Source organism: Pleurodeles waltl, chromosome 11 (genome assembly GCF_031143425.1).
Source record: "Pleurodeles waltl isolate 20211129_DDA chromosome 11, aPleWal1.hap1.20221129, whole genome shotgun sequence".
NCBI classification, from domain to species: Eukaryota; Metazoa; Chordata; class Amphibia; order Caudata; family Salamandridae; genus Pleurodeles; species Pleurodeles waltl.
In genome coordinates, this window is record NC_090450.1 from 796,194,755 (window position 1) to 796,216,730 (window position 21,976).

The 21,976-nt window shown below is 41.3% G+C and overlaps 1 protein-coding gene across 4 annotated transcripts in view; it reads left to right on the forward strand.

Moving 5' to 3' along the window:
- The window catches only part of TBX5 (T-box transcription factor 5), a 399,833-nt gene that overhangs the window by 82,841 nt on the left and 295,016 nt on the right, over positions 1-21,976 (forward strand). For all 4 annotated transcript variants that reach the window (XM_069214523.1, XM_069214524.1, XM_069214522.1 and 1 more), the window contains one exon: positions 18,296-18,415. In XM_069214523.1, coding sequence (XP_069070624.1) covers positions 18,296-18,415 — 120 coding nt within the window. The remainder of the gene's footprint in view (positions 1-18,295; positions 18,416-21,976) is intronic.

Sequence of the window (21,976 nt, forward strand, 5' to 3'; positions counted from 1 at the left end):
TTGAAATGAGATAGATACATTATCAAGTCTTTATTTCCCTGCCTTAATTCTAATAATCCTCTGTCTGCTGACACGGTGACTGACCATCTATCAAAAACCTTTTCAATCTCTTCCACAAAATGTTGCCAGTTATATAAGAGAGAGCTATCAAGACGCACCAAGGAAACTGCCCAATTAGCTACATCTCCTGTCAAATATGAGATTAGAAATGCGATTCTAGATTGTGGATCCAGAAAGACAGTAGGACGGCACATAAAATGCAATTCAACTTGGGTAAGGAACACTTGCACGTTATTTGCATCTCCTGAGAATCTCTCATGGGCAGCTAAAGTTATCTGAGTAGGTACATTTACCGCTATGTTTGTGGGTGTGGGAGGAGTAACACCTGAGGGAGGCATAGTTCCTGTTTCATCTACCTTAACTTGTAATTGAGCCACTTTGGATGCTAAATCAGTGGGAATATTCTTAGATTCTGCCAAATCTCTCTGCATTTGTGTGATCACTTGCATAAGGTCATCCAAGATGGTCATCTTGGCAAGCTCTTGTGCAGACCGGGAGGAAATTAATCCGGTGGCCCACTATTCTTTCACCAGTCACCTTTCCTTGGGATCTGCACAATACTTAACAAGATGCCCACCTCCAGGCACCACCAACTCAGAGGGCTATTAAAGCACTGAGTCTTGGAATTGCCAGGTTAGGGGAAAGGCTTGGGAAGGGGACTGCGAGGTAGGAGACCTGAAAAATAAAAGAACAACCAAACTACAAAAAATAACAATATACTCAGTTGAGACCAATCTAGTTATGCGTAGGTGTATGCGCCCCCACCCCACCCCCCACTTTCCTGGTGCCTTGTTTTTTGGGGCTATTTTCTTCTTCCTTCTTCCTTTCTTTTTCCTTTTCTTCTCTCTAGGGGGGCCATATTCCCTTTCTCCCAGCATGCCTTTCTTCTTGTCTTCTTCCCTGCATGCATCATGTTCCCTTTCTAATATGGCGTCCTCTTCTACCTTGTCCTATAGTCTTTTCCTAATCTAAAAAGGTGTTCTTGCTTTTTCCTGCACGTCACTTCCTGCGCAGGCGTATTTAAGGGGTTAGATTCTTGTTCTTGCGCTGCAGCACTTCCTTTTGCTGGTGATCATGCTCTGGTTGTTTTCTTCCGATTCCAGTCTTTATTCCTGTTTGTCCCAGGTTTCTTCCAGTTGTTTTTCTTAACTTGGAAGTCTGATTTTTTTTCACATGTCTCTGTCATAGAGGTTTTTTCCCTTTAGGGTTTTTTTTCTCTGGGACTCCTTCTGGAGGGCACAGACTGCCTTTGACGTACCATTGTCAGTAGCACCGCGGCTACCGGTAAGGGCTGCCCTTACTTTGGCCAGAGCAGGACCTGCAAGAATCGAGATCGCCATCCTGTTCCAGCTGACAAAGGCCGTAAGCGAAGGATAGACCGTGACAGGAAGAGGCAAAGAATAGTGAGCACGTTTTCAGGGTTTGGCTGACTTTTATAGATCGACCATGCCCAAGATGGCCACCACCCTGGAAACGTGGGAAATGTAGTCAATGATTTCTGGGTTTCCGTATCAGAAGACACAACCCCATCACTGTGTCCTGTAGCAAACCTTAGTGTAATGTGAGCGGACTCTCAACCATAAAGTTAAGCACACCACATCCACCAATGCCCTTGCCCCGCAGCCTCATGAACTTTTCCACACAGGATTCGCTCCTGGTAATGAGACTTAAAGCACGGGGGCACAACCCCAGGGGGTCATGAACAGGAATGAAAGATCTCCCTGAGGTGGTTGGGGTGGGCCATAGACCGTGCACTATCCCAATCCTAACCCCCCCAACACCCAATATCCCAGCTCTGAAATCCATCCTGCCCAGCCCTTAAAACTGCCCTTTCCCCGTACCCTGTGCCCTAAACTGACCCCGCCCTGCCCTTAAAACTACTTTGACCCCCCGCCCAGAGCCCTAAAACTGACCCTGCCCTGCCATTAAAACTACCAAACTCCCTGCACTGAGCCCTAACAAGGACCTTACCATGCCCTTAAAACTTCCCCCAACCCCCTGCACTGAGCCCTTAAACTGACCCCTCCCTGCCCTTAAAACTACCCCTTCCCCTCCCCCACCCAGAGACCTAAAACCCAGCCCCTTGTTAACATGACCCCGAACCCAGGTCCCCCACCTTCATCCCTAGAACTGACCCCTGCCCCTTGAAGCTACCAAGACCTCTCCCACTCTGAGCCCTAAAACCCTGCCCCGTCATAAAAACGACCTCAACCCCCCACCAGCCCTGAACACTAAAACTACCCCCCCCCAGCCCAGTGAGCACTCTCACTTCTCCCCATCCTTCCTGTCCTCTCTCTCCACTCTCTGGCCCCTTGCTAAAAACTACCCTGACCCCAGTCCCCTCCCTCTGCCCTAAAACTGACCCCACCCCTGAAAGCTTCCCCTTCCCACTTAAAACTACTTTGCCCCCCGGCCCTGAACCTTAAAACCCTGCCCCTTGTCAAAAAAACAACCCCGATCCTCCACCCACCCTGAGCCCTAAATCTGCCCCCACCCCTAAAAACTACCCTCCCAAACTTGGCCTCAGCCCCACTTACCTCTCCCAATCCTTCATGTTCTGTTCTTCTCTGCCCACCCAAACAGCTAGACCGCAGACCGCTCTCTGCCTTAAGGACACACATGCCTGATTTAGGCACATGCGTGGCTAAGGCAGAGATCCAGAGAGCCATGGTTCAGGCAATCGTTGTTACACTTGCGTTGAAATGGCCCGCATGGCTTAGCCCGCATTGTTAAGGCCATTTCCCACCTGCCGCTGGTGGATTCCTTCTGGGACAGAGTTTTGTTAACCAGAATTAAGTTTGGTATTGTGAGGCAGCATCTAAACTTTCCTTTGGGAGAATTTGATCCTAGTAATGTGCTACTTTCTCCCTGTGACAAGTCCTTGTCCCAGAGCCTGCTTCACTTTACCTTCTTCTGTAAGTATAATATGGTTTATTCCAAAAGATTCCCAATCCCTCTATCTAGAGCTTGTGGTATTAGAAGATATGCTGAGGCTCTGCTGTATATGCAATTGCTCAATTCCTCCACACTTTGAAGCAGCATTTGCTCATTCTTAAAGTGTGTTATTGCTGAAAGAAAACAATTGTTCTTTGAACAGACTGAAGCTGTAAACATATTTTCGTTTAAGCGCTGCTAATGGGGCTTTTGTACCATTGGGTCTTTCTGGGGTGCTGCTCCTCAGGACATGACATTCTAATCCTGGCTTCCTGGGGCTTTTGATCCTCCCAAATGTTTCTTATCATGTCTGTCCTATTATGTAATTTATTTGTTTTTATGATGCTTTTCAAATTTGCATTGTTCTTTTATGACTGTGTTTTACTGTTGAAATAAAGTATTATCTGATCTAACTTTAACAATTACAGGGCAATACCATCTATGCCTAATACTCTGAGGCAGTTGAGTAGGACGTGATGGTCTGCTGTAGCCAAAGCTCTAAAAGGATCAGAGCATTGATATGACCCCCATTGAATTCAAATATCAAATCATCTTGGATTGAGAGGAGGACAGATTATGTGCCATGAGTAGGCTGAAAGGCAGCTGATACCTTTCTACCTTAGGGTTGAGTGTATAGCAACATGGATTTTAACAAGTTTATCTGCAGGATGTAAAATTGAAAAGTAGATGAAAGTTATTCGAGATGGTGTGGTTGGAACCTATTTTTTTGTGTTAGAGTAAGTGCACCTACTATAAAAAGTTAAAGACCATTATTTGTTCTGAGGATGAATGCAGGTGGGTGGAGAAAGGAATTAAAGGTAGTTTTTCAAGTTGTCTGTAGACTTGATGTGGACGGACATCAGAGGGAGCACAAGATTCCAGAAGAGTTTGTAGAAATGGGCAGTTCTGACTCATCTCAATTTTGAAAGACTGCTTTTTGGAGGTGACTGATGTAGTGATTTTATTGAGATAGTTTATAAGGTCACTTTTTTACCACCTTGTTTTTATATATTGTTTAAATACAAGTTTTGCATTATTGTCATATTTTGTCTCCCCTTTTGCTCTAGTTAACATAAGTGATTTTTCTGTTTTCAAATGTCAAGTAGACAAGGGTTCTTGTTTGTTATGGGGGAGGAGTGATTTATTTTGAAACAGCAGGGACAAGTAGGTCTACTCCCATAAGATGTGTTTTGGACGCAGGGTGTTTGTATAGTATTTCTTTCACTCAATTTAGTTAAACCTTATTACACTGACAGGTAGACTTATAGGCTATATTTGGTGCTAATCCTTTGACAATAATAATTATTGGAGAATGAAAAGTGATAGCAGATTAGCAATGTCACCTTCAGATGTCCATCTCAGATTTAAGTATTTTCCCCTATTTATGAGTTGAACTAGTTTTTGGGACATATTTAGAGAAGTTAATAATACTGAAAATCATCTTATATTGGGGTTTGATTAATCATTGTTTGCCAAGTAAATTAATTTCCTTACAATTATTAATTAAGAAAAGGAGGTTAATACTGAGCGCACCAGTTCTCAGTATAATAGCATAAGGTCAGGAAGGAACTTGTGGTTTCAAATTATCTGCAAGTGTGCCTGTGTTCTCGAATAAGGTGAAAATCAATACCGTAGGACTGACGCAAAAAGTATTCCCTGAACTTTGAAGTAGTCTGAAAAGTTCGCTCAATGGTGAACAGAAGAAAGCACACAAGGATCATTCACAACATATTAGGATTCCCCTCTAACATACAATACATGAAATATGAGAAATCATAATGGAGCTAAGTGCAAATTTATTTCTGTCAGGGTATCAATAGAGTTCAACACACAAGATTTGTTTTTTTCATATTAGAAAAGGGTAATTAAAGTAGTGGATAGTGAGCTGAACTTCTGCAGAGCAGGTTTTGTACAACAATGTTGAAGTGCTATTTTTCAATATATACATGCATTCTTGCAATTCAATATTAATGTTGAACAGTACCCCATAATAAGGAAAGAAAGGGTGCTGTAGGTGTCTTCACCCAATGTATGTGGGGTGGGCATTTTTAGGTCTCGCCTAGGCAGTGCACACGCTGTCTCTTAGAGACATGATGTTTTTAATCTGTGGGATTCGACCACACCCATCGTTTTTCATTCTTTCTTTTGTGTGCCATTTGGAAATTCTTGCTTTTCTGTGGGCTATATTGGTCCCTTCTTTCGGTGTTTTGTTCCCTCCCATGGAGCGTGGCCCTATTAAATGTAATAGTTCTCTTCTGACTATTTGAGTTAGTTTCAGCGTACTATTTTTTTTGTCTGTCTTAGCTCCCGGAATGTTGTGTTTTTTTTTAGCTTTTTCATCTAAACTTGCTCAGCTGGAAGCTAAGTATTTGTGTATGCTTTACTTTTATCAACAAGGCGCTCGCTTCATGGACACTGTGCTTTATGCTTCAGATTAGTGTTTATTTTTAACTATGTGGTAGCATGTGTGATTTTGGAGGCCGCTTCACGGACTCTGGGCTTCATGTTTTGGATTAGAGTTTCTTTTTAACAATGTGGTGCTTGTGTGATTTTGGATTTGGCGTGGCTTTTATTTTGTTTATCTATTTTATTTTGGAGGCTGTGCAAAATGTATTTAATATATGATGTTTGATGCAGAAAGTGAATGAAAAGTAATGAACAGGAAATGCACAATTTTTTACTTGGATGCACCAGACTCTGGAGGGAGCACGAAGGGAGGAGCAACCAGCTGGCAGTAGAGGACCCAGCCTAGCGGTCGGTGGGAGCTGGTTCCAATGATCAACAGTGGAGACGGGTTGGCTGTACTCAAGAAGGCAGGCGACTGCTCCTACTCTGGCAGGTGTCAGGCAGTGTGAAGGTTGGAGGGGGTTGCTTTCCTCCCTCAAGAGAGGAGAGCAGAAAGATACTGGGCAGAAAGGAAGTGGAGTGGACAGTGGCTCTCTTCCTCCCATGTGGGCTGCTCCAGAGTCTTCGGGTGACCCTGAACCAAATCAGACCTGGGTGGGAGTAGTGGCTGCCTACCGTCATCTGGAGGATACATTTGAACAGAAGCTACAGCAGCAGTACACCGAGTTTCTCCAACCCCCTTAAAAAAGCACTCACAATCAGCACATTTGCTACTACTAAATCGAGACAATTGCTGTTCGCGACCCCCAGTCCTTTTCACTAACTAAAAATAATGGCTCAAACTAACCCCAAATCAGACCTAGAGATGGTAATTTGCATCTCCACTACCTCAGTGGATGAATGAAACAAGTTGTTTTTGTAACATCTGATGCTTCAACTCTTCAACTTAATCATGTGGTGGGTTTGCTCCTCATCCACCACCCACACAAGCAGAAGTTAGTATTGTGCCGAGGAACCCTACACACCAACAGAGCATGGATCCCATCCATGGAGGTTCCCAACCCCAGCCGCCAGTGTCGCTTCTAGTCCCAGTGCTTAATCAAACACTGCGCTGACCCTGGGCACTAACACAGCGTGGAGCCTCTTTAGGGCCCACCCACCCGAGACCTAATGCCGGTTGCGTGGAGAGGCATGTATTCTGTGGCACACTCTGTTTAATTTGTGCTTTTAAGCTTTAATAATTTTTCAACATGTATGAGCTATTCCTTTGCATGATTTGAGTAACTTTGTGTGTGCGGAAGTGACTTGGGGCTTTCAGGCACCCTCTCGGTCGAAGTTCTGCTGCCACATTACTGGAAAACCATGTGAGGAGTTTGCTGGTCTCTGCCTGTCCTTATGTATGGAGCCAATGGGTAACGTGTAATTTAGAATAGGTCATTTTCTAGTCAGCCAAGCTGTTGAACAACACCAGCGAGGGAGATAGTAGTAACTTGTCTTTTTTTTCTCAAGTACTTCATACCTTACGTCTGCGTTTTGAAGCGCTGTAACTAATGCAAATTTCTCCCAAAAATGTATTGTCATGTAACCTTCTCACCCACCCTGCACCATCATCTTACTACAGATTTGAGGAACGATGTGGTAGGTTCTTAGGGTGTGCGAATCAAGCTTTCAAAAATACTGGCTGAATGAAAAAGCTTAGACAAAGCAGAATATTGTCACAGAAATCAATGTGTCTAGAAGTGAAATAATACACATCACATGAATGAAAATCCTCTAATTTCCAGCCAAAGTCTGAGTACAATCTTCACTACAAGAATGTGTAACATGCAAGTGTAGAAATAACAAATTAAAACCTTAGTGCTCATTTTCACAAAAAACAAGTCTAGTTAAAAGAATATTATATACTTGAAAATATTTTAATATTTATGAAGAATAGAACAATAAATGGCTGTACATTTAAATGCACAGTAAGTAAAGCAAAGTGTGTGTTACGAAGCTTGGTGACTGGGCTCCTGAAGAAAACTGTGTGAACATTACGCTCGTTCAGCTTTGTAACAAATTGCTAAATCGTTTTTTTTTTTATAAGTGCTTCTAGCTCTCTGATTCTATACAGATCATGACTACACAAAATAGTAGAGTGAAATATTGTAAATATGCGTGTATAGGCTTGATAACTGCATGTGTACTAATAATAATGGCAATAGTGCTTGCAACGCGTGGTAAGGGTGAGAATGAGACAATTGATGCTTCTACTTTTGCTCCTGTTACTGTCACTGAACTAACAGCATTGAAAAGACTAGAATTAGATGAGAGACACTTGCATGATAAGAAGGAGCTTTCGTATAATGTTTTCTACCGCCTACTAACAGAATATGTTGAGACTATGGATGCGAAAGATTGTTATGTGTGTACACAAATACCGACACCGGTAACGGAAGGGGTGACTTATCACCACATGCCTCTTACATACGGGATTACATGTAGTTTAGTAACTTCTAGATTTTATGGTCAAACTAACATACAGTATTTTTATTCAAATTATGATGTTACCTTTGCATATGTTCCTATAATTACGCAGCTAAGCCAGATTGCTAAAGATTGGGATGCTAAAATAATGAGGGAATTTTTCGAGCCAATGCAACCTTTTGAAACAGCTCACGCTCATAGGGAAAACCTTACATGCTCACTCTCTGCAGTAGAAATAAGCTTTTTAGATCGCACAGATGATAGAAGGGCACAAATGAATGCGAAATTAGAAAAAGAGCTAAGTAAGAGGACTTCAGTAGATAATTATGCTTTTGCCGCAATAAAAACACAAGGGAAAATAGCTTTAGATGCTTGGCATGTAGGAAAATGTTGTATATATCGTGGTGAATCTTATTATGATAACATTTTCGTGGGAGCGAGTGAATGTAAACATACGTTTATCTTTAAGGCCAAATGGACATTCATGCTGAACGGACTTGACCCTGTCATACCTGGTGTATATTACATTTGTGGGCATAATGCCTATTATCGTCTTCCAAAGGGATGGTGGGGGAGATGTTATTTGGGTATAGTGTTCCCAAAGGTTTATCAACTGGATGACCTATCGGTGATTCCAAAGACGCCTGGATCTCATCGTATCCAGAAAAGAGAGACCGCAGCTGCTGTGGTAGGAGATATATTTGGAGCCATGATTCCTTCATTGGGAGTTGTGTTGAATTCCATCAAAATAAGAAAGTTGTCTACTATAGTGGATAACATGTTGACAAAGTTTTCAGGTGCTATAATCCTGATGGATGCTGAACTTGCAGCAGAAAGAGCTATGACTCTTCAAAACAGGCTTGCCCTAGACATTCTTTTAGCAAATGATGGCGGCGTTTGCAAAATGCTTGGTGCGCGTCACTGTTGCACGTATATACCAGACAACAGTGTGAAGATTAAAACAATGCTTGCTAATCTAACAAAAGAGAGTGCAGACTTGAAGGAATTGAAAGAACCAGGAGTTTGGGAGAAGGTTGGAAAGGGAATTGCTTCAGTGGGAAATTGGCTTGGTGGCATTTGGAATGGAATATTACTAAAAATAATACAGGGAATACTAATAGTACTAATTTGCATCTTTGGGATTTGGGGAATAAAGAGGGGAATACTAATGATCATGGCAAGAGTTAAGAGAAGGAAGGAAGAGAAAATGATGAAAAGAATGGCAGAAGAATACAAGGCAAGAACAAGGGGAACTAAAAGGCAAAGAGAACTGACAGAATTTTAATGGAATAAAATTTGTGGGAATAGTTTTGTGTGATGACAAGTAGTCATCAGAGGAGGGATTGATGACGCTGAAATGAAGGTTTTTACATTTATTAGTGCATAAACGTAGTGCTGCAATAATCAAGTGTGACTTTAACCGAACTAATAAAGATTGTACGGGGACAAATGTGCCCTCAGAGTAGTTCGCCAACATTTAGAAGCGTGCTTTATATAACGTGATGTATTAGAATTGTACTAATCTGACATAACCGTAAACGTGTGACATGATTTGCTTGTTTGAAATGTTTTAACTTAGCATAACTTTAGTGGAGGCTTCGGCCTAGTTGCCTTGCCTCGCGGTTTAGATGCTCGTGTTTTTCTAATGTGCTAATAAACGTGTATTCTTGCTTGAAGCTGTACTTTTCCAGTGAGATCGGTTCACATGCTTATCTTTAAGGTTTCGTGCCAGCCTGGCATCTTCTTCTTTGCTCCAAGGTCAATCTGCAGGTGCGGACAATGGAAGCTCTGAAAGTGAGTTAATTGGTAAAATATGTTGCAACTTACGTTCCCGACTCCAAGGATAATGTATGCCTAGGTAGAAGCTTGTGAATTGTTGTTTTGATTGGACAATTTGAAGCCAACCTATGAACCCTCCAATGGAAGACCCTACTGGATTTGAACTGTTGTTTATAAAAACCTGGTGCACAAGAAGAAAGCAGCCATTACCAGCTCTTTTTAGCGATTTGCTATTGGACATTATTGCCCATTGCAGCCATTATGGCCCATCTTGCTGACTTCGTCATTTAGCCATCTTCTACGATGCCAATTGATGTTCGACGCCATTTTGAATGAGACTTTGATGCTTTCTCTAATCGAGAGAAAGAGACTTTAAATAATTCTCGCCTTAGAGACTTTAACTTTGATCTGCCCCTTTGCATGAAGTAGTCGTCCTTTATCTTGCCGCTGTGAGGCAATTGCCCCGTCCACCCTACCCCTTTGCCCCGTCCCATGTTGATCGAGAAACGGTACCTGTGAGACGAAGACTTCCTTGAATGCTGATTGAATTTGGTAAATATGAAAGGAAAAATGTACAATTGCATTGTGTTTCTTTTTAGGTAACCAACTGCTGATTTTGATAAGAGCCCTAGTTAGGAGTTTTCCAAATCAACGTTACTAAATTGTTTTGCATGAAGTCCCACATGCCGATGCTAATTTGAGGTTAGATGAGGATTCCTTTTGTTGCACGATGCAATTTGAGACCTTGTTATGCTGACTAATGTATGCAATTAGCTCATTACAGATTATAGTTTTAGTGATTTGCGTTGCTATTATCGAATGCATTGTTATTCAAATGCTGCATAGATTGCATCTTTTCCGCCGTTATGGACAGCTATTAATGTTCATTTACATATATCATTTGGTGTTGAGACACATTTATATTGTGCTAGCTTTGTTAATATAGGGAAATAAATTCATTAACTTTGAATAAACTGGTGTGGTTATTCATGGCCGAAAGGTCATGGTTCGCCGAAATGTTTTCTGGATTAATTGTTAAGTGTTATGTTGATCAGGGCCTTGCTTATGTTCGTTATTGATTATTGATTAGATTAAATTGATTGATCTCGGGTGAAGAGAGTCCCACTTGGTCAAAAGATTCATCGACCCAAGAGCGTCCAAATACAGGTAATTTATTAGGCTGGAACGCTCTATCAGTTGTTGATAGGGATCCCAGCAAAGTCAAAAGCTAGACAGATAACTGTATGACATCATAGCGCCCGTGTTGTTCGATGGTTTTGGGTTTCTATAAGATTTATGAAGCACCCATTCTTGAGTCCATAAGTGCTGTGACCACTACAAATATAATCAATATCTCAGTGAGTTCTAGCTTTGTAACTAGGGCCCGTTATATGTAGTAGAATTATAGAAATAACTATATTCATTCAATTTCGTGTTGTTTTACCACTTCTGTAAATGAAATACTTCCTAATAATTGTGAAAACTGTTTAAAAATAAAAGAGTTGCCCTTTCATGAGGGATGTGTTCACGAATGACCTGTTCTGTGTGCAATATTCGATTGTTGTTTTAGTGCCAATACTCAGATGAGGGTAGGATGTGGCTCTGTACAAGGGCGTACAAGACACAAAATATCCATGGGAAACACGGATAGCTTAGAGAGGTATGGCTTGGCTTTAAGAGCCAACGCATGAACCATCAAACGATGTACACGAGGTGACAAATGTAAAAAATATCATCTTTAAAATGAAAAAACAATATTTGTCGGCATCTTAAATAAATATATACATTTATGTCATTGAATTGAGTGCCCTTAATTGAAAGTGATATTTTTTAAACATGAAACATTGTCAAAAACCCCCATGACCTGATGACATTGACATGAGTTGTCCCAAATGTCAGTGTGTCATGTTATTTCTTTCAATAGCATATTGTTGCTATTAAATGTTAAACAAGGCTTTTTCTAGTTGCCATGTAGGTGCTCTCAAACTGTTTGGTTAAGCAAAATGATAGAGAGTGAAGTAAAATGATTGGCGGTGGCTCGGAAGCCAGGATTTTCGACCAGAATACCTTATTGTGCAGTTCAGAAACTCTAAAGGTGCATTCATCGCTCTTCTGTTTAACACTAACGGTCACTGTTTTGTGTTCAGCTATAAAATGATCGATACTATGGGGAGTTTATCACATCTTAAATCACCCTGACACTATACCCATACATATAAGTGTCGGCAGTCATAAAATGTAAACATGTGCTTTTCTGTTTGCAATATTTCCAAGGACAGTAGTAAAGATCAAGCACCGTGACAAAACATGCCTGTCTGAAAAACATGATTCACTTCACAATTGTTCCCTCAAAGGGCTGTGGCCTAAGGAGCAAACTTATGGGACTCCAAGACATGAGCGTTTTTTTGGAAGGGTGTTGAGCCTCTCCTAAAATCATTCTTTTTGTCGTCAGTAGAGCAATCAGTTGCCCTGTAGCAAGCAGTGATTGAAAAGTGTTGCTGCTCTACTCCTCTCTACTCAGTGACATTCTACACCACAATCTCCAATCTACAGAACTCTACTCCCCCACTCCACTCTACAACACTCCATGGCACTAACATTTAGCCATACTGGACAGCAGCACATTGGTGTAAAACATGGCAAAAAGACATTGCCAAAGTCAGTATGGGTGAGACCTATTGGCTTTGCCAATGCTTGTTGTGTTTTCCTGGTCAGGACTGCCAGTCTTTCCCAGGAGTTCCTGAACAGGAAAAAAGTATGACAGAACGTCTGCCCTAAACATGGTGGATAGTCTCAGATACCTAGACCAAACCCCAGATGTCCACAGGGTCATTTGTCTAAGGTTTCTACTAGGAGTGCTTGTTGAGGTTGATTTCTAATTTTTTAGATTAATGGAACCTTCCAGCGTTTGTTTTGTCTTGGACAGTCACAGTGAAATGTGACATAAAAAACATTGTTACATATATAAAAAATTAAACCCATGATATTAATTTTTAGAGAAACCAGATGGATATTCCGATATTTGATTCAAGAGTAACCAAGGTTCTGTGCATGATATACATCAGGCCAGTTCTCCAAGCCTAAAGTGGCCAATGAGCAATTTGGAAATATTTGCAACAAATATCGTCTACTATTGCCTCCGGGACTTCAAGAAGGAGATATTGTGTAAAAGTGGTAAATTCGTTGATGTCAACCACAAGTAATAGAGTCACTATCTTGTTAGGTCCAGTCAAGGGTTTCAGTAATTTAAATCTGAGCTCAATTACTGGTAGCTGCGGCACAGAATAGGCAGGCTTAACATAGACAAATGTGTAAAGCATTTAGAAGAACATAAAAGTGAAAAAGTTGAAAGTACAACAAAATAAAAATCCCACTCCAATACATAGAAATAGTGAAAAATGTAATAGGCAAAATGATATCAAAAAGATAAATATCCAATAAGGGGAACTGGAGATATGAATTTTTAAAGATTTAAGTGAAAATAGCACCTAGAAGCACAAAGTGTCAATTGTGGTTGATGGTCATGGTAGACTAGGAAATAGGTATGATATGGGGAGGATCGGATTAGAGAGCGGTTTCCAATGCACCAAGTAGATTGGTCCACTAGGACCTGGAAGTAGGGAAGTTCCAAAAGGTTTCTAAGTTCCAGTCTGAAGAGGCACTCTGTCATTTTTCTGAGGAAAACCTGAAATTCAATCCAATACCATGGAACTCCAGTCGTATACATTTTGCAGCACATCTCCTGTAACCTCTGGAACAAAAACTGTTGAAAAAGTTCTCAAATGTCTTTTGGTGCCAAAACAACCATAGAAGTACACTTCCAAGACCCCCAGAACCTCAGGGGAGCACTTTGTGGGCAGAGGGCAACAGCAAAGTCCAAGTCCATCCATATCCAGTTTCCACTAGTCAGGTGGGATTCTTTACAGCAATATCTGTTTCAGCTTTTTATGTTCCTGCAGTCTTTCCTATGCCATAAACCACATGACCTTGGAGATTTTTCTGTCCTTGTATTTCTGGTGGAACTGGGTCCCATCTCCTTGGGTCCTTTTCACAGGTCACAGATGCCAAGTCAGCAGGTTCAGTCTGCCTGATATCCTTTTGCAAAGTGCAGCAGAGTCTGTCCCCCGATATCCTTTTGTAAGTCCAGCAGTGTACTGTAGGGGTGAAATGTTTATGCCTGGTAAGCTTGTCAGTGGGAATAACCCATGGGCACACCCTTACCGATAGGGTAGAAGTTCCAGAGGTAACCATAAACAATTATTCATTAGTTTCTGTTTACCTGACTACAAATGGGAACAAAATGCTATGTACTAGGGAATTTTGAATAAGACAAAGGTTTTTGGCTACACTATCCCTGGGCTTTGGGGGCTGGGAGTAAGTGTGTGAGAGAGTAATAAGACAATCACCAGCATCATCCCACATCTACCACTAAAATTGAGTTTGAAGGAGGCACTGTAACTGCTACAAACCTAGAGACGGAAGTCTTGTAGGAGAAAAGTAGGGTCTCTCAGGTACCAGACAGGGGATAAACATGAATTGCCTTTGCATCCTGTTCTTTGCCTTTCAAGTGTTACATGTGGCTCAACAGATCTGTGAAGCACGATTTAAATGTGGCCTGTCAACAGAGTCCATTTTGTAGAGTTTAGAGAAGTCATCCCTGCTCAATCTGATTAGCCTACTGTTTGCTCCGGGGAGCCATTTCACACATATTCCTGGGCTACAGCACAGGCTGGGAGCTGGCAGGAACCAATTTGCTTGTGTACATTTCAGGCAGTTGAAAGGTAACTTTCTAAAAGGTCATTTTCCTTAATATTTATTAAAAATGTGTCATCACCAGTGATTTTCTATTTTGGACAATTAGGCCTGTCATGGGTAGAACGGCTTTAAGGGTCTCTCTGCAGGGACATGGTAACATTATTTTTCTACATGTTCCACTTTTAAATACTATGCACCCAACTTTGTGGATCTACATAGGGGTGACTTATTAATAGTTAAAAAGGAGGTTTTCTAGTGGTTTGTTATTTTAACATGTTTCAATGCAGGTTTTACTCTGGAGAAGTCAAGGTACAATAGTAAACGTGAAGCCATATTTTCCTTTATCACAAGATAGTGGATAGCATATTAGGTGCTGCAGTCCACATATGCCATTCAACTTTTCATGTCATGGGTGTATTTCCACACAATATATTATTGCCTAATGAAAGGCTCAATACACCAATCAGGATTAGTTAATTTGTACATGTTTTAGGGGTCAGAGCACATTCACTGGGCACTGGAAAGCAGTGCCCAGAGCGCAAAGTCTGCAAACCAGCAAAAAAAATCAGCAAACTCTGGAGAAATAATTCTATTGACCAGTCACTGGTATAGCTTTATAAAAAGAATAAGGCTGATGAGTAGATGATAGCTACTCATCTAAATATGTTTTTATCCAACATGAGGGCATTCTATCTTAAATACTTCTAGCCTAAACCTAGCATGTGTTAAACAATGGCACAGAAAACATCTTCAGGAAAATGTTGCAAAGCAGCTTACTAGCTCCACCACTGGCTGGCACATTGACTGGCGTAAGTAGCTCAGGATGTGTAATGAGAACATCTTTCAGTCATACATGTCCTTGGTAGGCATGCATTAGAAATAGTTGCTTCTGGTGCGATTCCATAATTACAAAATCACATCAAGCACATTCAGAGCACCAGAGACATGGAAATGTTGGCAATGGGCAGTCATGTCCGCTAAATGTGTTTTTTGTTAGTGGGAATTCACAGCCTTTTGTACTGTCTAGGCACAGTTGAGTCAGCGGTAAGAAACCATTCAGGTCATCAACACAAAGTGGTTTAGTAGTGTCTAAATGCAGATTTAAAACTGTGCACACTTTCAGTCAAGCTGATAGTGACATAGAAAGACAGGGAAAAGCATTGGAAGGTTTCAGCACACCCACCAGGGAAGAAAATGGGGGAAGAAAATTGGTTACTTATCTGTAACTGTAGTTCTCCAGTTTTGGTATCTTTCATAGATTCCCATGCTTGAATTATCCCTGTTGTCGAGGTCGGAGTCCCACCGTAACCTTAAATATACATAGCAGTAAGTGTATTACACTAGGCCTCAATAGCCTATACAGGCACTGTTATAGCCTTTCCACGTTCTTTTATAAAAAAGAACCAAATCTGAACTATAACCAATCAGGCAACAGCACCCTCTAGAACACTTCCAACAGAGGCTGTTTCCCTCAGATTTTCCCATACGAGTGTGAAGTACATAGTCTTAGAAAGAAGGGGAGCCTCTGAAGGGAGGAGGGAGGGTTGCATGTGAATCTATGAAAGATACCAATACTGGAGAACTACAGTTACAGGTAAGTAACCAATTTTCTTCTCCAGTATTGGATCTTTCATAGATTCACATGCCTGGATTAGAGTAGCGAGCAGTGATATAATTTATTCTAGCCATAACATCACTAACAATAGGAATGATGCTACATTCAGCATCTTCAAAGGAGGAGCAGGTGGAGGAAGTGGGTCGGGAAAAGCAAAGGGGAGTGGGTAGGAGACACAAAGAGAGCAACATGGGGCAGGGGAAGCACACAAGAGAGACAGCAAAATAGGCATGGAGGCATCAGCAAGTAAATTATAAGGCAAGACAGAGTAGAAAGAAAAGGGGAGGAGTACATTAAAGGGAGAGAGAGAGCAGCTACGAGGGAGAGAGAAAACACGGCATGGGAGAGAGGTATTTCACAGTGGAGAGAAGCATGGTAGAAAGGGATGGAAACACATGCACTCTGATGAAGTGCCTAACCAGAAATAAAAAATAGTAGTCCACAAAAAGTAAGCAGTGGAAGGACACAATCAGCCATGGCCAAGAGGAAAGGCTCCAGGGAGGGACAAACACAAGAAGGAAAGCTATCAAATAAGATGAAAGCAATGAGAGTGACAATAAGGCCAACAAATGGGTATGCCCTGGGTGGAATGTAGGCACCTGTAAGCTGTCTGGTAAACTCAACCTCACAATGTGTATTGAGGACCCCCAATATGGTAGGGGCTGCCACCACTATGCACTAAATCAGAAAAAAACAGACCTGTAAGGTTGCTCATAAGGTGGGCGGTGTGACCATGCATGCGTGAAAGTGATTTTATTACCAGCTTTGAAAAATGTGTGCCTGCCAAGGTGGCATAGTACCCACAGGTTTGGAAAATAATCAATACCCTTCTCTCGGGTTCACCCAGACATGTTATACAAAGGGTGATGAGAAATGATCAGGACTGAATATCCCAGTCAAGTCCATCCATATGTGAATTATTTGACCTGCGTACCAAACATGGTTTCTCACAGCTCTCACAAGTATAGGTGGGTGTGCATTACTGTAATCTGAAGAGTTTTCTGCCAAACTGTGTGCGTGGGTGGTGGAGGGGACTTAAATAGGATGTTTTAACTTTTTAGACTTTTTTAATTTGGGGGTCAATAAATAAAGGCGAATACTTTGTTGGACAGGTGGTAGAAGAGATTATTTGCATTAATACTAGCTTTTGGAATGAGTTGAGGCATATAGGAAGTGATGCTTTGTACTATTTGAGACACACAACCGTTTGCATGCAGTGAGAAACAGACTTTGATTTAGCATCGTGAGCATGATTCAAATTTGTGGTACTTAGATGGGATACTGCGGTTGTGTGTATGAGGCACAGTGAGCAAGCACGAGTGGAAGAAGCCAATGTGTGTGGTAAATGAACGCTGGATTTACACATATGCTTGAGTGCAGGGTGTGTAGAGGAAGTAGAGAAAGGGTATATTTATTGCACATGGAAGAATTGAACATATAGGGCCTCATTCTGAGGCTGGCGGGCGGCGGTAGCCGCCCGCCTGGCGGGAACCGCCATATGGCCGCTCCGCGGTCGAGGCCATTCTGGCTTTCCCGCTGGGCTGGCGGGCGACCGCCAGAAGGCCGCCCACCAGCCCAGCGGGAAACCCCTTCCCACGAGGAAGCCGGCTCTGAATGGTGCCGGCAGAGTGGGAAGGTGCGACGGGTGCAGTTGCACCCGTCGCAAATTTCAGTGTCTGCTAAGCAGACACTGAAATTCTTTGTGGGGCCCTCTTACGGGGGCCCCTGCAGTGCCCATGCCATTGGCATGGGCACTGCAGGGGCCCCCAGGTGCCCCACGACACCCCATACCGCCATCCTGTTCCTGGTGGGCAAACCGCCAGGAACAGGATGGCGGTATGGGGTGTCGGAATCCCCATGGCGGCGCAGCAAGCTGTGCCGCCATGGAGGATCCCTGAGGGCAGCGGAGAACCGGCGGGAGACCGCCGGTTTTCCTGTTCTGACCGCGGCCAAACCGCCGCGGTCAGAATGCCCTGCGGGGCACCGCCAGCCTGTTGGCGGTGCTCCTGCCGACCCCGGCCCCGGCGGTCCTTGACCGCCGGGGTCGGAATGACCCCCATAGTGTAATGATGTGCTAACAGGAACTTACATGACACAAGGTATGATGGTTTATTTTATTAAGAATGAAAACGTTTGTGCATGAAAGTAATTGTATTTATGGAATGGTGGATTCAAGCAGGTGTATTTTTGAAAATGTTTCACTTTCTCTCAGCAGATATCTACCTAACTAGTATCACTGAGTATTTCTTCAGAAAAGTAAAACCAATCTGCTCGATCTGTTTCTCACTGTAATAATTTCCCTAATTTCTTTCCTTCCTCATTGTTCTCTTTTACAAATAGGCGAATGTTTCCAAGCTACAAAGTGAAGGTCAGTGGGCTCAATCCAAAGACCAAGTACATCTTGCTGATGGATATTGTACCAGCTGATGATCACAGATACAAATTCGCAGATAACAAATGGTATGTACTCATTAATAGAGAGAGAACCCTATCTGTAGAAGGTGCTATGGAAATCATCCAGATCAACTGAACTACAATCCTGCTCATGTGACAAACAAACGCATGCAAACCCTTGGGGTTTCCTCTGCACGGTTGTCATTCGAATAAAATGGGTGTGGAATCAGCAAAATTAATCAGAGAGAACAGCTCTGTAGTAATTCTACCCAAACGGTAACGGCAACTGTATGTTGATACTTTCATTTTCAAAATAAATTAATACATAACCTTTTCTTACATGTTTAGCAGATACTGTACTTTACATAAGTCGTGAATTTTCTTAAGCGAATTTATTTAATATACGCATAAAACATAACTGAGTGAGCAATACTGACAGACTAATTTAAAAGGGAACAGAAGTACAAAGACTCAAGGTGGCTGTAGCCATCGGATTAACAACACAAATACTGCAACAGATGTCACGTTTTTACTACCAATTTATATTTAATACCATGGCTCCACACATATCACCAACTTATTTGAAAAACTGTTTCCTGGATGTTTGTTAAAATCTATTGAAATAAGAAATATATTATGGAGGCGTCGCCACAGAAAAGGGGGTATTACTTTTGTACGAGTAATTATTTTTGCATTTCTAGTGTATAAATGGGCATGAAAAATGTCTGCGAATGGCCACACAAATACAATTGGAGGTGTCCATGCTGTTTGCTGGCCAGTCTCCTGCCCTGGGTTCCCAACTACATGTCTACATTACTATATGGAAAATTCACTATCATATTAAAATCCGTAGTTGGTAAAAAAAACAGTGAATCGTGATTTGGATTCCAACTACAAATATAGTTTTTGATGCATCCAAACTCTGCTTTCCTGTTCAACCCTTTTTTGTGACATGGGCCCCGTGTTTTTTACACTGAACACTTGTCAAATGATGAGGATATGCAATTTGTGAGATGAGTGTAAAATGCTATACTCCTCTAAGAATGAAGGTCTCAGATCCAAATGTGTATAGCCTACAAAAGGATTCTCCAGATCATTCTACAATGACTTTGCCTGTGAAAAAGAAGATACATTCTATATAGTAACAACCAGTGCTCATCCAATATGAGCATTGTGAGTTTAATTTGTGGTTTATGGCAAAAAAATGTTTCAGTTTCAAGTTTGTTGTTGATTATTTTAAATCTTTACAAGAACAAAATTCACAATTTCATTGTATGTCAAAATTACATCACTACATTTAAAATTATAAAAATAAAACCATACATTAATTGTAGTCTGTAATCTTACAGTTTGACAGATCATGAGTAGAGAATTTTAATTTAATTGTAATGTCCATAAATTCCACAATGCATTTTTTAACTTAATACATTGTTGAATCAGAGGCACAAATATAGGGATGCAAAAGGGTTGCTACTCTTTGGAAAACTATGGATTCCTTTAAACAGGTAGCTCATTGAGGGACGCCTTTAAATAGTGCTACAAGATAAAATGATCCCATACAAAGCCAGACTAGACTAGCCAAAAAAAAATACTAAGCATAACTGTACATGATGCTGAAAATCGACATATATATTAAATCATGCAGTTACTCATACAGTTAGTAAAGCTAATTGGGGAAATGCTAAGAATAAACGTAAAGACCACTAACTACAGCAACATCTTGTGAATGCTATTATGTTTGACCAATCTATCTGTGAAAAGGGGGAAGTAGTAGGTAAGATAAAAGTTTGGAGTACAAAGCAGCACAGAGAAAGCAATTCAATCCACAAGATCAGAAATTCATATCATGAACAATTAACCAGGAATCAGGAAAAGAGGGTATTTTCCCCAAAAATACAGGAAGATATCTCAAGCAGGCTAGCAGATTTTGGATTACGACATAATGAATTAGTTGAATGAATTAGTTACCCTGCAGGTGCAGAGGAAACAAGCTCAAAATGTGATAGATTAATGTACAGAAGAAATAGGCAAGAATTTAATTATAGACCAAAAGTCAGAGAAAGCTACTGGGGAGGATGATATCCTAATAGAGCTCTACAAACCCTTTACTCCATAATTAGTTAATCATATAAAGGAGTTGTATAACCATATTCTTTCAGCAGGAAGCACCATTCATATACTTCGGAGAGATAGCTCATTAAAATCAGGACTCCCTCCTCCCACTTACCCATCTTTATACCCAACGACATTATCCAACAATAATTGTTGATGTTTTCTAAACTGTTAATTTACAACTTAGCAACCTTTTGAGTTCTGGTATATGTGATCCTTTGCTAGATGATGGTATGGATTGTTAGGCTGTAGAATGTAAATAGGTCATTATGGAACGTGAAGGTTAGATGCCTACAAGAAAAGGAAGCTTTTAGAGCTTTTACAGTATTTAGAGCAGTTGGATGGGACCTTTAGGTAAAGTATAAACTTCTTCTCTTTTGAGACTTGTTGTCACCTGAGAATCATTACCCTCACTGGTGGCGACGATGGGATACAATACAGAAGGTTTCAACATTGAAAACAGCAATACGCCTGCTGTTACATAAAATATGTCTGTTGGCTGACCTGCATCTGCTTATATTGTAGTAGCTTTCTCACCTACTTAGATGTGATTGACTCTCTTGCTCAGAAGGAACTCTCCAAGCTTCTGCTAACACTTTTTTTTTCCGTGTGAAAGAGCTGAATTTTTTTACTGGATTTTTACACGTGAGGATTTGTGTGAAGAACAAACCAGGAGGCATATTGTAAGCAGGTGATAGGCTCTGATTTCATACATGCACCATTCATGGAGTAGGAACAGTGTCGGCTCCTGTAGTGTATGAAGTGTTATCTTACCACTGTGCTCCTCCCCTATTTCCTGCTTTAAGATCAGCATACTGTCTCTCACCATGCTTAATTATGAAGGACCTCACTGTTCTGCATTCTTTCTCCATGGTTTCCAACTACAGCTACTTAAGTTGCAGTTTGGAATCCATGCATGGAAACAAGACATGCAGTACATGGGCTCCTGTTATGAATAAAGCAATTTTCAACTATACTGGACCTGAGTGCATCGTTAATGACTGCTGAATTGTCACACCACAAGTCTGTTTTTTTTTTTGTTGTGAGCCGTTGTTTTTGAACGGCTAAAAATTAACATTAAGCACAGGCACGCTTAGTTGGAGAGGCAGTGCATCTGTTAGTCTTCAGGGAGAAACAGTGGCGAGGGGGTGCCTTAGGGCCTCGGAAAAAAACACATGGCGTGTGAAGGACTTGGGATTGGAATGTGGCCCACAATGCAATGATGCATGTGAAGCTGTGTACAAGGAGGTTAAAGAGAAATTGAGTCCGGTGGCCAAATTAAGACATAATGGGCCAGATGTATCAAGCCTTTTTGCATTCGCAAACTGTGCAAATGCCCGTTTGCGAATGCAAAAAGGCCTTTCAGAATGTATGAAAGGCATTCTGAACGCAATTTAAAGGAATCGCTAAAATAGCGATTCTTTAAAATTGCGAGCCTGTTTAGAGAATCGCAATTTGCGATTCTCTAAATAAGAAATCGCAAATAAGGAATCCTTATTTGCAATTTCTTAAGCA